At 39.3% G+C, this 16,216-nt stretch overlaps 1 protein-coding gene across 1 annotated transcript; it reads right to left on the bottom strand.

Moving 5' to 3' along the window:
* Positions 1–1,992: 1,992 nt before the first annotated feature.
* On the bottom strand, positions 1,993–16,216 carry eif2d (eukaryotic translation initiation factor 2D). The gene is made up of 15 exons (XM_085146430.1): positions 15,970–16,216; positions 12,688–12,878; positions 12,513–12,596; positions 12,333–12,423; positions 12,140–12,247; positions 9,968–10,236; positions 9,389–9,506; positions 9,267–9,312; positions 9,079–9,185; positions 8,802–8,957; positions 5,465–5,554; positions 5,027–5,122; positions 3,278–3,398; positions 2,269–2,443; positions 1,993–2,186 (listed from the first exon to the last, which is right to left on the bottom strand). Exons 1-15 carry the CDS (start codon positions 16,023–16,025, stop codon positions 2,116–2,118), a joined length of 1,779 nt encoding a protein of 592 aa, XP_085002556.1. The 5' UTR covers positions 16,026–16,216; the 3' UTR covers positions 1,993–2,115.

Here is a 16,216-nt window from a genome sequence, read left to right as displayed (position 1 = left end):
CTCCCTGCAGCACAGATTGCACTGCCTATGATGCTACATTCTTTAGAGCTATACCGGTAGCATTCTGCCTATTAGCTTAGCACAACAACAACAAAAAGGCCTCTCTCACCCAGGAAACACGCAGAGAGAGAGCGTCACCCTGTAACCATGGCAACCGTAACGCTGCCGCCTGGAACAACAGAACGTAGCTGTCAAACAAAACCCAAACAGTCCTGACCCGCCACAATATGAAACAGGGAAGTACCGCAGTGTAATCCATTTATTTCAACAAAGTAACTGTATTCTAAATACCACCTTTGTAAACGGTAACTGTAACGGAATACAGTTACTCATATTTTGTATTTTAAATACGTAACGGCGGTACATGTATTCCGTTACTTCCCAACACTGGACGAACCAGTTGTGCCTTTACATAACAGAGAGCTTAGAGACAACCCTTTTTAAATTGCATCTGTAGGTACTGTTTCATAATAGCCTGTCATAAAAACACATCATTTGTTCCAATTTCTTTAGTTCATTCCATATAAATAATGACATAAAATAATATTGTTAGCCAAAAACTTAAAAGCATATCTCAGCATGGCGTGCAGCGCATCCTACAAAGAAAATAAAAACCAAAAATTGAGAAGTGGAAGGAAAGCCTAAACAGGAGAAGGAGAAAAAATGAGTGGCAACTGGACTTATGGGGTAAATTTTGAATTCAAATCATCGTCAGTGGTGTTGGAGAGCTAGTCAAAATTAATGGAATTATGAATGCAGAAAAGCACAGTCAGAATTTGATCCACCATACAAAACCATCTGGGGAAGTATATCTGATTGGCAACAGCTTTATTTTTCAGTATGACAATGATCCCAAACACACTGAAAGTTCAGTAAAAGCATGCCTGGATAGAAAAAACAGACAGTGACAGTCCCCAGAGCCTTGACCTCAATATTACTAAAGCAGTGTGCGATCATCTTGACTGAGAATGGAACAAATGGCAGCCAACATCAAAAGAAAAGCTTTGAATCTTATTCAGGAATCCTGGGGAAATATTCCTGAAGGCTTCCTAAAAAATTGTGTTAGAATTGTTCATTCTTTGTTATTGCTTTTAATGTTGTAGAGTATTTCTATCTATTCTTGCACCTATTCTCCATTTGCACAATCCTGCATACGCAAGTCCTTGGCCACCTGCTTAACAGCTTCAAGGTTATTTCTTGAAACTGCTATGTTGATGATTCACATCTGTACTTTCCCGTAAAGCCACAACCACAAGAGCCTCTATGATTCTACTCAGCTAGTACAATTCAATATAAAATTCTTTGCTTCAAATGATGGTGTACTTTTGATCAAGATCTCCAAAGTCATCCAGCGTTGCTCTTTTCATCTAACAAAGAAAATCAAACACGTCTCTCTAACTCTGCCATCAATTAGTCCAGAAAGCAGCAGGGATTTAAATAAAGGTGTTTAACTAGTGTTTAACCTACTTTATTGGTGTGTTTAATTCCAATGCCTGTATGCACAAGATTAAAAAAGCGTCCGAGTCTCGCGCAGATTACTTTAATAAACAAAAACCTTGACTATGGCAAGAATAATCACTGCTGATGCTGTGCTTTTAAGTTTGGGTGATATTAAATTACAAATAAACTAGAAATAAATCAGTTTAAAGCAGGTGTTTTTTGTTTCCTTTTGTACAGTCTGTTGTTATGATGGAGTTCATTTTTACACCATCCAGTTATTTCTTATTCCAGCTGAATATATGACACTTTAAGGATGTGCCTGCTGACAAAACTGCACACAGTCAGCTGTTAGGACACATTTGCTGACAGAGATGTTGCTCAGTACGTCTAAAGCTAAGGAAATTGTTTCCTCTCAATGTTCTTTGTTGCCATCAGAATCCAATTACCTTACAGTGAAAAACATATTGGTCGTTTTGGCCGACCCCATCATCAACTTTAACCTGAAATACATTTGGGAGCCACAGCAGAACAATAATGAGAACTTCATTCATCCACCTTTAGCATTTGACACCAGATCAGCTTTATTTAATGGACAGTGAAGAGTTTATTGTAATTCTGTTTACACACAATAAAACTGTTAAACACTTCAAACTGCTGGTACAATTTGTTGAAATACTATTTTTTCTTGCCACCCTTTGGAGCTTTTTCTAATCCTTGAATGTATTTCCGAGGAATTTGATAATGATCTGAAAGGAGAATAATAGACAAAATGACTTTGTGCAGATGAAGGAATTATGATAAAATACTGAATTCCCTAAAGGTCCATACCCAGCAGCAATTTGCCAACTTGTTGAATCTGGTTTCCTTGGATCTGGACCAAGACTCTGTCCTTGGCTCCGGGGACAGGCTGCAAGACAGAGCTGGCCTGAACTCTATGCTGCAAAACACTGGCGACAACTGCAGGATCCAACCCGTACACTTCCAGGTTCTTCATCAAAGTCACCTACAGGTTGCATATATAAAACAACTAATTAAAATATTTAATCATTCATGTTAACTAGTGAGGTCATTACTATATACAGTCTGTATAAATGGAGGGCACTGACAAGTTTATTTTTCAAAACGTAAGATGCACCTATAATATATCATTCATTACTAGATTAAAAAACAAAAACATATACATGATGTGTCTCCAATGACAGCGATCTTGGCTGGGGTATGGGGATACCACTTTTTTTAAGAATGAAATATCTATTAGCTGGATTGACTGGAATTTTTTCACAAAGATTTATAGCTCCCATTTTGCTCATTGTTAAGAAAAGAAGGATTACAAAGTTTTGAAAAATTAAGAGACGCCTATGGTTTGGAAAACAAAGATTTTTTCAGATATCTCCAAGTCAGGTCCTATTTCAATAGTAATATAAAAACTACAGAAGAACATAGTGAAGGCCTAGTCCCCGTTATAAAAGAAGCTTATAAAGGTCAGATTAAAAATAAATTGATTGCTAAACTTTATCGGAACCTACAAGGATCAATCAACCAATTATATTAAAATTAAATGGGAGACGGAGGCTAAAATCAACATATGGGGGTGTATGCAGTTATGGCAAGAGAACACTTCTAAGAAATCATTAAAAGCCCAAAAGTACCATGAAACTCATGCCCGTAATGAGCGCATGTAAGCTTTTTACCACACTATCTGTATGATAAGTGTTAAATATTTTAGTGTATGGGATATGCTTAAGAATTCATAAAAAGCACCAAGGTCATTAATCTGTATCAGTACAAACAAACAAATTCATCCAGAAATAGCCAAACTGGAGAAAGAAATTGGCACCTTCTTATTCGAACCTCTAGAAGCCACAGTAATGTCAATGGGCTCAATATGGCCTTTCTTTACTATAGGTGGTTGCCCTGGAAACACAGCTTGATAGCACTCCTGCATTCTTCCCAGTGTTCTGTGGAAAACAAGGTTAACTTTTAGCATTAGCAAAATGGAAAAAACAAAACAAAACATAGTGTGGATACTATAAAAGTACAATCTGCAAAGATTGCAATGAAGAATTTACTTTCCAAAATTCCCACTAGTTGTTCTACTAATTTCACTGCACACAATGCACTATTTGTGCAAACCTTTCAGGCTATGACAGGAAAAACCCCACTGAGAGCAGACTGGGCAGCCACCCATCACAATCTGCCCCTCTTAGTGATGCTGGTGTCTTGTCCAATCTTTGGTCTGTGGCAACATTGTTTTGTGGATTTGAATCAATTGCTGATCTCTGGTAAACCTAGTGGAGCTTTTATGAGAAATTTGATAACTTTAATTATTTCAAGCAGTTCTACAAATGTGGATAGATGAACAAAATTTTGCTTTTTTGGTTTTGCCTTTTCGTCTAATCTTTTGAAATTTTAAAAACATAAAAAGTCACCTTTAAAATGAGGGAAACATTGCACTATCCATTAAATTAACCTTTTCTTAAATTAAATACCTGAGATCTAAGCCAATCATAACCTAGCAAAAAACAAACAAACAAACAAACCCTAAATTACTTTAACTGCATTGCAAACTATGTCAGCAGCAGTGATGTGTTACAGATTTACAGATCAGACCAGGATTAAATGATGCATTAGTACGACTATTTAATCTTTCTGATGGGTAAAGTTGGCCCACTTTAGTAATTAGAGGCAATTTAAATGTGGATTTGCATTGGCTACTTTAACCAGTAAATCTGTCTAATTTACTAAAATACTGATATATTATATACAATTTATATGCAGTTTCCGTTATTGAATGCTACAGAAATAGGGCTGTTCGATATAACGGATGACAATATGAAAACGTCAATCGTTGCATATTACGCTATCGTTTTTTTCGTGATGTCGCAGAATAAACTCTTTACGGCAATATTTTTTATAGTTTTGATGGTCACTGTAGAATTTCTTAAAGTTCTCTATTTCTCTTATATTTAATATAACCACACTACAGACGGACAAGCGACTGTTTTTATGCGTTGTCGTTAGCAACAACAACGGTAAAACCATTGCGTGGCTCCGTCGTCCGCTTGTTTATTTTCCCACATAAACCTTTCACAATAAAGCTGAAGATCCTGTTGAGACTTTTCAAAATAAACTGAGTCACGTGAAAGAGTATGCAGAGTGTTTACGGATGAAAAGCAAAAAAAGTGCTGTCAGGTGCTAAAACAATAAACATTAGAATCAGCTTTTCCCCGCAGCACGCTGTGTAATAAATACTCACAAAGAAAATGTCTAAAAATGTATAGTTTTATGCATCGGTGACTCCAGGTACACGACCAGCTAAAAAAACAAAACAAAACAAAAAACTCTTTACCCAAATTGAGTTGCCTGACATTCATGGAATTTACAGAAATTGTAACATTTTTGTGATGTATACCGTTGTCGGGACGATAAATGTCTTATATCGGGATATGAAATTTTGGTCATATCGCACAGCCCTATACAGAAATGCAACTAGTACAGCTATTTTTAAGTGTGGGTGGGGTACAGTACTTCAAAAAGCAACATGTTCAATGTTGTACAGAGCGCTTTAAAAAAAGTTTGTCTTTACCTGCAAAAGAGGTCATCCCATTTGAGAAAGACTACCTCCTGATACTCTGATTTCTCCAGTAAGCAGTCACACAGAGTTGGGTTGATGGTCACGTAACTAGTAAAGAGGACAAAAACAGTGAGGCTTGAGGGATGGCACTAAACAGGGAGCATGCTGCACTGTTAAGCCATGCCAGCTTTGTGGCAGATAGTTTATTTTCTCCCATAAATCACTGCTAATTTGTTTCACATCAGATGAGGAACAAATTAGTAGAAAATGAAACATGAGATGTTTTTTGGAGTCTCAGAGTCACATTTAAACATTTTAGCTTATTATAATGTTATTCAACTCAGCAGCGTGGCCTCCAGGTTTTCAATGTTTAGTTGTTCTGTGTTCTTCTGTCTGTGGTTTTTCAAATATCCACTCTGAATCACAGTAGAGTTTTGAACAGCCTCTTACTTCTTATTATTTTCATCCACCAGCTCATTGTCCTTCACATACTCCGTGACAATACTTCTTACTTCAGCAGGATGCAGTGTAGCTCCTTTCCTAAAGAGGCAACAAAGCACACATTAGTATCACCGATCAATACAAATGAGAAAAACTTATAAAGGCTACCTAAGCTTTAATAAAAATATCTACTTTCTTTTTATTCTTGTATTAGGAAATAAACTCATCTATATAAAGCAACACAGCTAGAAAAAAACTGCAGATTTCAAGTTGAATCAGCAGTTTTACTCATCCATCCATCCATCTTCATCCGCTTTATCCGGGGCCGGGTCGCGGGGGCAGCATCCTAAGCAGAGAAGCCCAGACCTCCCTCTCCCCAGCCACCTCCTCCAGCTTATCCGGGGGAACACCAAGGCGTTCCCAGGCCAGCCAAGAGATATAATCTCTCCAGTGTGTCTTGGGTCTGCCCCGGGGCCTCCTCCCGGTGGGACATGACCAGAACACCTCACCCAGGAGGCATCCTTGTCATATGCCTGAACCACCTCAGCTGGCTCCTTTCGATGTGGAGGAGCAGCGGCTCTACTCTGAGCCCCTCCCGGATGGCCGAACTTCTCACCCTATCTCTAAGGGAGAGGCTAGCCACCCTTCGGAGGAAGCTCATTTCTGCCGCTTGTATCCGCGATCTTGTTCTTACGGTCACTACCCACAGCTCGTGACAGTAGGTGATGGTAGGGACGTAGATCGACCGGTAAATTGAGAGCTTCGCTTTTACACTCAGCTCTCTCTTCACCACGACGGACCAGTGCAGCGTCCGCATCACTGCAGCCGCAGCCGCAGCCCCAATCCGTGTGTCGATCTCCGGCTCCCTTCTCTCATCACTCGCGAACAAGACCCCGAGATACTTGAACTCCTCCACTTGGGGCAGGAACTCGTCCTCTCCGTGAATCGCTACCTTATCGTGGTGGAGGGGTTTGTGTGTCCCAGGGATCCCAGGGGCTATGTTGTCTGGGGGCTTTTGCCCCCTGGTAGGGTCTCCCATGGCAAATTGGTCGTGGGTGAGGGACCAGACAAAGAGCAATTCAGAAGACCCTTATGAAGAAAACATCAAGGGAACAGTTTACCCTGCCCGGGATAGGGTTACCGGGGCCCTGCCCTGGAGCCAGGCCCGGGGAGGGTGCCCGAGGTCCATGGGGCCCGGCCGGGCACAGCCCGAAGAGGAGACATGGGCCCATCCTCCTGCAGGCCCACCACCCGCAGGAGGCGCCATAGGGGTCGGGTGCATTGTGTGCCGGGCGGCGGCCAGGAGCGCAGGCCCTGGCGGACCGATCCCCGGCTGCCAAGACAGTTTTACTTAAAGTATTTAAATTAAGGCTAAGAGATTTAAAGCTCAGGAAAACAGATGCAGGGTTGTTGTATTAGACTGCATTAGCTTATGTTAGATGTACATCAACTAAAGCTAAATACTGCAGAATTTATACTCTGGGCCAGTTTGTGCTGGTTGTCCTGATGAATGCCTTGAAGTCTAAGGCTTAGACTTAAGAAGAATCAACTAAAAATATGCAAAAGCCAACCCAAAATATGAGGATAACTTATTTTAAAACAGACCATGGGTTCACTTTAACATATTATAAAGTGAATGATAGCGATCCTCTGCTAACAATGATTATCTGAGGTTCTTGAGCATTTTACCCAAACAAATGCACCTGACCACCAAAACACTTGAGCTGTTTTGGTGGACCTACACTGGTGGTTTTAATGTTCTGGCTAATAAGTATATAAACAAACAGTCCTCGGAGTAATAGGGTGGGTTTTCCACAAAAGCTTCTGAAGTTAATTTAAATTTATTAAAATAACTCTCTCAGTCCAAGATTGTTTCAGCATCTAGTCATTTCATTGGATATTTCAAGGGATTGTTTTAATGAATTACACTGCCCTCCAAGAATTCAGACAATAACCCTTTTCAGAATCAGTATAAACATTTTACCTGTCACGCACCGTACTAGAAGCTCCTGGATATTAAAACCTAAGCTGGGAACACTCTACATTTCCCACTATGAGTGGTCACCATACAAAGCACACTAGGAGAAAGATAAAACCAAGTTAGTCAGCAGGGGGCAGTTTTTTTTTAGAAAGCATTGTCATGTGTTTTGCTTTATTCATGTTAACTTGCCATCTCCACTTTAGAAGACAGATGTGTGGTAAGAGGCTGAATGAGTTGCAATTTTTTTACAATGTGGCAGCTGGGCAACAATTACAGAGATGCACCCATCCGCTGAGCTAGGGAGCAGAGTCAGGACAATTTGTGCAACATGTGCAACATGTGCAACATGCACATGGCGTCGCAGGCTAATAGTTGCTCACAATCTTACAGCCACATGTTATTAGTGTGAGGCTGTGGGCCATAGCGTGATGAAGACACAAAGTAAACCTAACGCGACCCTTCAATCACCCTCACCCAGCTGCACGGACATTTTAAAGAACCTAACACAGACAAAGTGGCTAAAAGCTAAAGCTATCCAAAGCCACAAGCCAGCAGCTTTGACAAAAACCTCGGTATGGAGGAACAAAGAACTGAGGAAAATCATTTAGATGAGTGAAAAAGAGAAAAGGGTTAATGTCCTGGTATTTGTTGATTTAATAAACATGCTAACAAAAGTGATGTTACACATATAAAAATGATGCTGCACCTGCTATTGTTTGTTTCAGTGAGAGAAGATCCTTGAACTTATAGCAGTTTGAAGGGAAATTGTAAAGTTTAACAAATTAATTTTATTATGAAAATAATATATTGCATGACAGAAAGGCTGCTTGTAGTTCTTAGAAAGAACATGACAACTGGCAGTTCACTGAATCTTCCAAGAAAACTGCTATTTCTGTTTCAGCGCAGTTTGCTACGTTTGATCTAAGAAAACTCTACAGTACTGATGATGTACTATTAGTAACACATGGCTTTTCATAGACGGGAAAAAAGCAAATGAAAAACCTTCTGTCAAAAACCCCAATTTACAATTGAAAACTATATTAGAAGTTTGAATTTATGGGTCCCTATGGGGTAAACTACTTGAAAACTATAGATGGAGCAATAAATTAGCAATCAAACATGTGATTTCAGACGCAGCTAAAGACCAGGAATTCTTCAGCTTGTGTAAGACAAATATTGCCTTATCAGTTCACAGGTTGGTCAGAGGGTGAGGCCAATTATCAGCAGCTCTCCTGGAGTTGCTTGGGGTTCAGTGTCTCTTTTAAAGAAACACAAGCTCCAACTCTCCCTGCTATGTCCCCCTGCTGTCCAACCCATGCGAACAGGAGGAAGTATGAAGAGGCAGGGTTAGGAAAATATACAGACCTCTTGTTTGCATTCAGAAAGAGAGGCTCCAGCCGAGCAGACACAGAGTATAGAGTTGTGATCTCTGGAGGATGATATGGAATTTCTTCTTCCTCTCCATCCGGCAGTGGAGTCGATTCAACATCTGTGTCCTCGGGAAAGCTGAAGGAACGCAGTCTACAAAAAAACAAGGCTACAGTAATACAAAGTACAAACACAGAGCTAGCCTTGCTGAATGTGGGTGGGTTGCAAGTTTCAATCCCTATGAAGAATTTCTTTATTTTGAAAAAGGCCTCACTCTGGATTCTTCCAGTCCACCTCCACAATACTCTCCACACCCTTGGTGAGTTCCTTTACTCGCACGATGTTATACCGTTGCTCCATGGTGTGTAGAAACTTGGAAAGCTGTTAGAAAAGACACATACTGATGAGGTTATGCATTTCACACTAAAATGTGTTCAATGTCACAAGCTGGACACATGATACCTTCTTATAGCTCGACTTCTTGATATCAAGTTGCTTTCCACTTGGGCTGAAAAATACAAGGCGTTTTCAGTAATAATTTTCCTTTCCCATTAAAACTTCTACAAAGGTGATTTATACATTACCAGCAAGAGAACATATGGTTGCGGAGAAATGTACTCGTCAGTAGGGGGAGCTCTGACTTCTTCACCTTGCTCTTTAAGGCATGAAGAAAGCACTGCCACAGCATGGCGTCCATTACCTCTGTGAAAACAAGGCATGACCTGTATTACATACTTTTCTCTGAGCATGCAAAAAAAAAAAAAAAAACGTATTCCACAGCTGAATTAACATAACAAAACCACATGTTCACAAAAAACCCAACAAAGTCATCGAGTCTGCCCTGCAACCATTTAGTAGTCACTACGTCAATCAGATTTAAATCGGGGATTAAAGTATTTATGAGGTTTTGGCGAAGTACTATTAAAAACAGATTCAGAACAACTTTGGTGGGAAGTGATTTAATGGCAAATCTATAACTTCATTTTCATTAATAACACTTCTGATCCTTGCACTTACCATCATCCTGTTACATCAAGGAAAATATGTGAGAGAGTTTGATTACATCTATTCAATTCAATTCAATTCAATTTTATTTATATAGCGCCAAATCACAACAAAAGTCGTCTCAAGCCTCAAGGCGACTTTTGTTGTACATCTGGTACCTTGTGGTGTTTTCTGCTCATCCTGGGTCTCCTCCTCCTTCTCATTGTTCTTTTCGCCCTTCTCTTCATCCTGTTCAACTAAGCTCAGCTCCTCAAAACAAGACTTGGCTTGATCTGTGACCGTTTCCTCTGGACTGTGCTGCTCCTCCACACACTTATCAACTTCCTCCTCCTCTTTGTCACTGATTTCACATTCCTCACCGTTCTCCCCATGTGCTTCACTTTCTGCATCTGGTAAAGAAGGAGGACCTGACTTATCTCCAAAAGCCCTGAAAAGGATATGAAACTGGCATTAGAGCATTTTGACTTTTTGCCTCCACCAGCCAATCAACTTGCAGTTTAAATGAATGCTTGTTCAAACTCAAATCAGACAAACTCACCACAAACAAAATACAGTCCTTTTTACCTGCATCAGTACTTTTATTTTAAACAGTTCTAATGAGTAGCCACTTTACTGGATACAGTTATTCAGTAACACAAAATGCCTCCTTTATTACAGAGGTCAGAGGAAAAAGGCCAAACTCCTTTGATGAAGAGAACACTTCAAATCAAATAATCACTTATAATGCAGAAGAGCATCTCTAAATGCACAACACGTCAAACCTTGAAGCAGATGTGCTACAGCAGCAGGAGACTACAAAAAATTAGACTCATGTCAACTAAGAATAGGAAACTGAATTCGCATGGGCTCGCCCAGATTGGACGACACTGGAAAAGTGTCACCTGGTCTGGAGACTCTCCATTTCTGCTGCAACATTCAAATGTAAGGTCAGAGTTTGGCATAAACAACATGAAAGCATGGATAACTTTTGCCTTGGTTCAGGCTGCTGGTGATGGTGTAGTGCTGTGGGGATACTTTTGGTCCCTTAGTATCAACAGATCATTGTTTAAATGCCACAGCCTATCTGGCTATTGATGGTGACCATGCCCGTCTATTTATCACCACAGGGTATCCATCTTTTTACGTCTGCTGCCAGGAAAATAAATGTCAAAAAGCTCAAATCATCTCAAACCGTGCTCTTGAACAGTTCACTGTACTCAGTTGGCCTCCAGTCACCAGATCTCAATCCAATAGAGCACCTCTGGAATGTGCTGGAACAGTAGATTTGTATCATGGATGTGCTGCCAACAAATCAATATGGACCAAAATCTCTGAGGAATGTTTCCACAACCTGGTTGAGTCCTTGCTATAAAGAATTGAGGCAGTTCTGAAGGCAAAACAGGGGGTTCAAATCAGTACTAGCAAGGTGTACCTAATGAAGTGTCCCGTGAGTGCACTGTGTGTAATGAAGATTAAATTAAACTAATAGATAGGCACTAAATATAAGCATCACTAATGCAATATCTAATCAAATGTGAAATGTCATTTTATTTGCGGGAATTTTTTCCCAATTTACCAAACTCTAATTTGTTTGTGTTTGAGTCCAAATAAATATTCATGCCAAATCTGAAGTTCACCAAGCGTTCCTGATATATTCACGGGAATGGGATGGACATGAGGTCAAAAGGACCTTTTATAGCCAAAATGTCATGAGTTCATTTCCGAAAAAGCCTTGATAAATTTCAAAGCCACTGCATTTAGGAGAGTGGGACGGGCAGTCATGATGTGCAAAAACATAATGTGCATCACTAACGAACAATGCTCAAATGTTATCAGTTTCATCTTCACTGTTTTTGGAATATCCTCATAAGGAAAAGAAGACAGGTGGTCCTTGTTGTGCAAGTGCTTCATTTTTTTTCCATCACTTTTTTCCCCCCCATTTTTGCATCATCTGTCAAACCAATGGCAAATTTAGAATCACCAATAAACTAAATAACCAAGCTGTGAACTGTGGGAAATAGCCTACATGGGCAGAGGGAGAACATGCCTGGGGAAAGCCTGAGAAGCAGGTTTGAACCATCACCCAGCTGTCAGAGGTGCAAGCCAGGATACACCCAGCACAGGTCACAAGTTTGGCCAACACTGAGAGACACGCAACTACAAACATTCCCTGCCCTAGTTATTGAGAAAAAACACACCTTTCCAAAAAGAATTGCTTTGCTAGAGTCTTCATGCTAAGCTAAGAAGCTGCCAGCTGTAGCCTTCAATTTAATGGTGAAACGACACTAATCAATAATGCCACTAAACTTAAATTTAAAACAATTCAATGCTGTAAGGTGAAAGCGACTCACCAGAGATAATCCATGTACGTGTGAAGAATGCAGACTCCTCTTCCTTTCATACCCAAACAATGCATCTGTTCAGTGGACACGGCAGCTGTTCCAACTGCAACAGGTGCTCTAGGAACAACCCCAAGGACACAGTCACACTTACATTTTTTAGGAAAGTAGGAAAGGTCTTCCAAAAGTGTTTAATATAACATACCTGTTGTTCACTAATGTAACAGCACAGCTGTCCCCCTGTTTCACATCTGGGAGACCACATGAAGGCACCACCACACCTGGGAGCATGAGATCTTTGGAAAAGCACAATATTCTCTCATAACTTGAATGCACAAAACATTTGCACATGATTCACTGATCCCCCACCTCAAAAAAAGCATACCTGCCCCTCCAGTCAATTTCTGAAGAACAGGAGGCCATGTCTTGAAGGCTGGTAGGAGAGCGGGGTATCGCCAAAGAACATACACTAATAAATATGACAAAAAAAAGTTACTTAAGAGCAGGTCAGTCATCCCATTGTATCCCATATTAGTGTGTTCATTCATCTGTTTAATTACCGGTAGGAAAAAGTTTTTTATCCACTTCAAAGAACACTGGATTTTTATGAAGAACATAAACTGTCACAGCATCTCCCTTGTGTGCATAAATCTTGACAACATTTAGTTCCTCTTTATTGGGGACCAGTTCAGACAGTTCATCAGCAGACAGCAAAGGAAAGGTCGCAGATAAGTCAGCTTTGAGCTTTCTCCTAAAGGCAACAACACAGAAGTAGATAAAATACACACCAACAGATGTTTTGAAAATACACCATATCAATTTATCTGATAATATCTTAACAGATGACCCTGTTTCTGCTCGTCTGAACTGCACCATAACCCACACTATTTTTGTGCTCAACTCAAGGAAATTGATCCATTTATTTGTTAAAATAAATGAATCCAAATTTATATTTTATTTATTTGTTTTTTTCAGCTATTAGCTATAATAGCTTGTCAAAACTATACTTTTCCTCTAAAATATTAGTTTCATTTGTCACCTTGCCAAAAAATAGTCATCTGCTCCTTTCAGCAGGTTATTATTTATCACGCTTAGAGCCAAGAAAAAGGAATCTTAATCACCAGGGTCTGGTTCTAGAAAGCAAGTTCAATAAACTCTGAGTGGATTAAGGTCCTCTTCGCTTGGCTCATAAATGGAAATAAATGTTAGCTCAGATACATGTTCTCTCTGAGATAATCATGTGTGATTAGTAAATGAAAGTCATCATCAGGAGAGGATGAGTGTCAGTGCGCACCATGATGGTAGAGAAAAGGGGATGGGGGAGTTATTTTAACCAGCTTGGTCTAATCGGCCATCAAATGCATGTATAAAATATATAAATCTTTTATACTGGCTATGGTTACAATGTGTCTGATGAAGTTAATTCAATAAGGATGGGATGCGACATGCAGGGAACAGAAACTGAATACAAAAGGTAGGTAACTGCTTTAGCCTAAATTCTCTAGAAAATGTGTCATGGTGCAGAATTTGAACTTTATTTATTTATTTATTTTTTTACCTGTCCTGTCATCAGAAGTGTTGTCTGAGAGCCCAACAGATTCAGAATTTGAACTTTCAAACATTATACTTTTTAAAATATTGCTCAACATAATTTAATGGCTATATTTCAACATATGGATTTATTTCAACATGAAATTCAGTCAGACTGTCTGCAGCCTGCTTTTAAAAGCCCACTTTAAACTACATTTGGCTCTGTTTTAGCATCTCAAAGTTATCTCTGTCTCATCTTCATTCAAATATTCACATAAAGTTCAAGATCTTAACAGTGTCAGGCATTTTTTCCGACTACAACCTCATAAATGATTGTGTGTTACATGTCCAAAGCTTTAGAAAGACAAGCTTTCTTTAAACAGTTATTGTTGGCTGATGGTGTGACAGCTGCATTACCCTCCACAGAGTCATGGTGAAAGATGTAGTGTACAGCTTTTATTCTGAGCTGGAAATAAATCGGCAGTGTAATCGCTGCGTCTGTCCTCACATTGATGACTGAGGACTCTGCTAAGTACAAAAAATAAAGACTGACCTTGGATTTTGGTGTTTGGAAAAACATAAACTTCATATTAAATAACTCCACTGCATGATTTGATAGGGACCTCATGAGGGAGGAAATAAATCTAAATGCTTGTCAGTTGATTCAGGAGCAGCAGAAGGAGTCCGAGAGAAACTAGGAGTTCATTGAAGAAGAAAACCAGCCAGCTAGCATGATAGGTACACAGATTCAGAGTTTACGTTAGCATTCTTTCTGTAACAGAAACCTCAGAGTACCCTCAACTCAGGATTAAGAAACTCAGTTTTTCCTAGGGCCCAAGTTACAACCTGCATGCAGGAGGGAAATATGATTCAAGAGCTCCAAACTCCAAAATGTCCCAAAGGTACTATTCATCTCATAACAGCAATCTTATAAAAGAGATGAAATACAGCTCTGGGTCAGAGAAAAGTCCACATTTTAGCCAACCTCTTCAACTGTCTAACTCTGTAACTGATGAAACAAAAAAATGTCATCATTGGTTCAGAAAAGCTGCATCCAAGCATCAAGTTCTCTCCTTGGTCCTTTATCCATTCATGTAACATCTGCTATCCGAGACCTGAGTGTGATATTCAAATCTAATCACAGTTGTGAGAAACATAAACAGGATTTCCCAGTCCTGCTACTATCACCTAAGGAATTTAGGATCAGTACTTAGATTCAGTGTCAGACTATCATTCATACTTTAATTTCCACTGGGTTGGATTATTTTAATAATAATTACACAGGTATCAGAAAGCACTAAATCACAAAATAAAACAGGTAGACCTTTTAAAAGAACCAAGAAAATTGAACATATTCCACGAGTCTTAATGCCTCTACACAGGCTCCCCATTTCTTTTAGAACTGACATTACATTTAAAGCCCGGCCCAAGAATATATATAAACATAACCTAACTAAGAGACAAACGTCAACAGGTGGAGTGGAAGAGAGAGGCTGAGCAGTTCATCCAGGCCAGCTTTTATAGTCTGGAAGAGACAGACGATCTGATTGGCTGACGATCCTCCCACACGTGCCAATTATTAATATCAGGACTTTTTCTGACAGTGGGAGGGAAATGACCTGCCTGAGGAAATCCAGCTGGTGTTTACTTTAAAATCACTGCTAAATATTTATTTACGTTGAAAACCTTTAAAAACTTTTAGCATACATTTTATATATATATATTTTTTACATTCATAGATTAGCTTCACCTTATTCTTTCAACTTTTTGATGTTTTGATGTTAATTTTACTGGAATCACATTGTATTGGATTTACATTTTGACACCGGCACATTTTGATTGATTTTTTTTTTTTTTTTATAATTTCCACCCAGTTTGTCCGTTTATTCTGTTCCTATGCGAAGCACCTCGTAACACTGGTTTTGATAAATGTGATAAATGATATGCAAATAAGCGTTATTATTATTGTTATTATTATAAGAGTAAAATAATATGATCATTATTTGTCCTTGCTAAATATTGACCGATATTGACAGTGCCAGCTAATAAAGAGCTTTCAGCTCAAATACGAAGATATACGGAAAAACTGATATATCGACGCTATCTAAATCTATTCATTCACTGACCAGAAGCTTCACTGTAAGCTGAAGAGAAGAACTACTCCGTTTTGATTCATTCCAGTTATATGAGGAGGACAGAGTCTGATACTTGGACAGTTTAAAAAAATGTTTAGAGTCCTCCACCACATATAATAAATGTGAATATGTAGAAGAAGCAAGCGTCAGCTAAAGATGTGAGCAGCAGTGACTAACCTGTCTGATCCTTTGATTGCGGTGTTGGATTTGACACGAAATGGTTTGGCAAACATATTTTCATAAAACGTTAGTCAGAAGAATTCAGCATGACCACTTCTGATGGTACGCCTTTTCAGTACATCAGCACAGAGAATCTAAAACGACCTACAACACATAAACTGATTCTACACTGCTTGTTTATGCTTTTCAGTAGTCAGCTGCTCCTCGTTTGGTGGGATGGTCCGACACATATTTATGACCGATG

The sequence above is a fragment of the Neolamprologus multifasciatus genome, chromosome 20 (genome assembly GCF_963576455.1).
Source record: "Neolamprologus multifasciatus chromosome 20, fNeoMul1.2, whole genome shotgun sequence".
In the NCBI taxonomy this organism is placed as follows: domain Eukaryota; kingdom Metazoa; phylum Chordata; class Actinopteri; order Cichliformes; family Cichlidae; genus Neolamprologus; species Neolamprologus multifasciatus.
Note: the sequence above shows the minus strand (reverse complement) of the source record. Positions and strands in the feature narration are given on the sequence as shown.

What these genes read in the sequence shown, in the direction of transcription:
- eif2d (XM_085146430.1), bottom strand. Translation starts at nt 16,025, where the DNA reads ATGTTTGCCAAACCATTTCGTGTCAAATCCAACACCGCAATCAAAGGA. An exon ending in AACCATATGTTCTCTTGCTG is followed by an intron (nt 9,313 to 9,388) that starts GTAATGTATAAA and finishes TGTATTTTTCAG; the next exon opens with CCCAAGTGGAAAGCAACTTG. An exon ending in GTGGACTGGAAGAATCCAGA is followed by an intron (nt 8,958 to 9,078) that starts GTGAGGCCTTTT and finishes GTTTTTTTGTAG; the next exon opens with ACTGCGTTCCTTCAGCTTTC.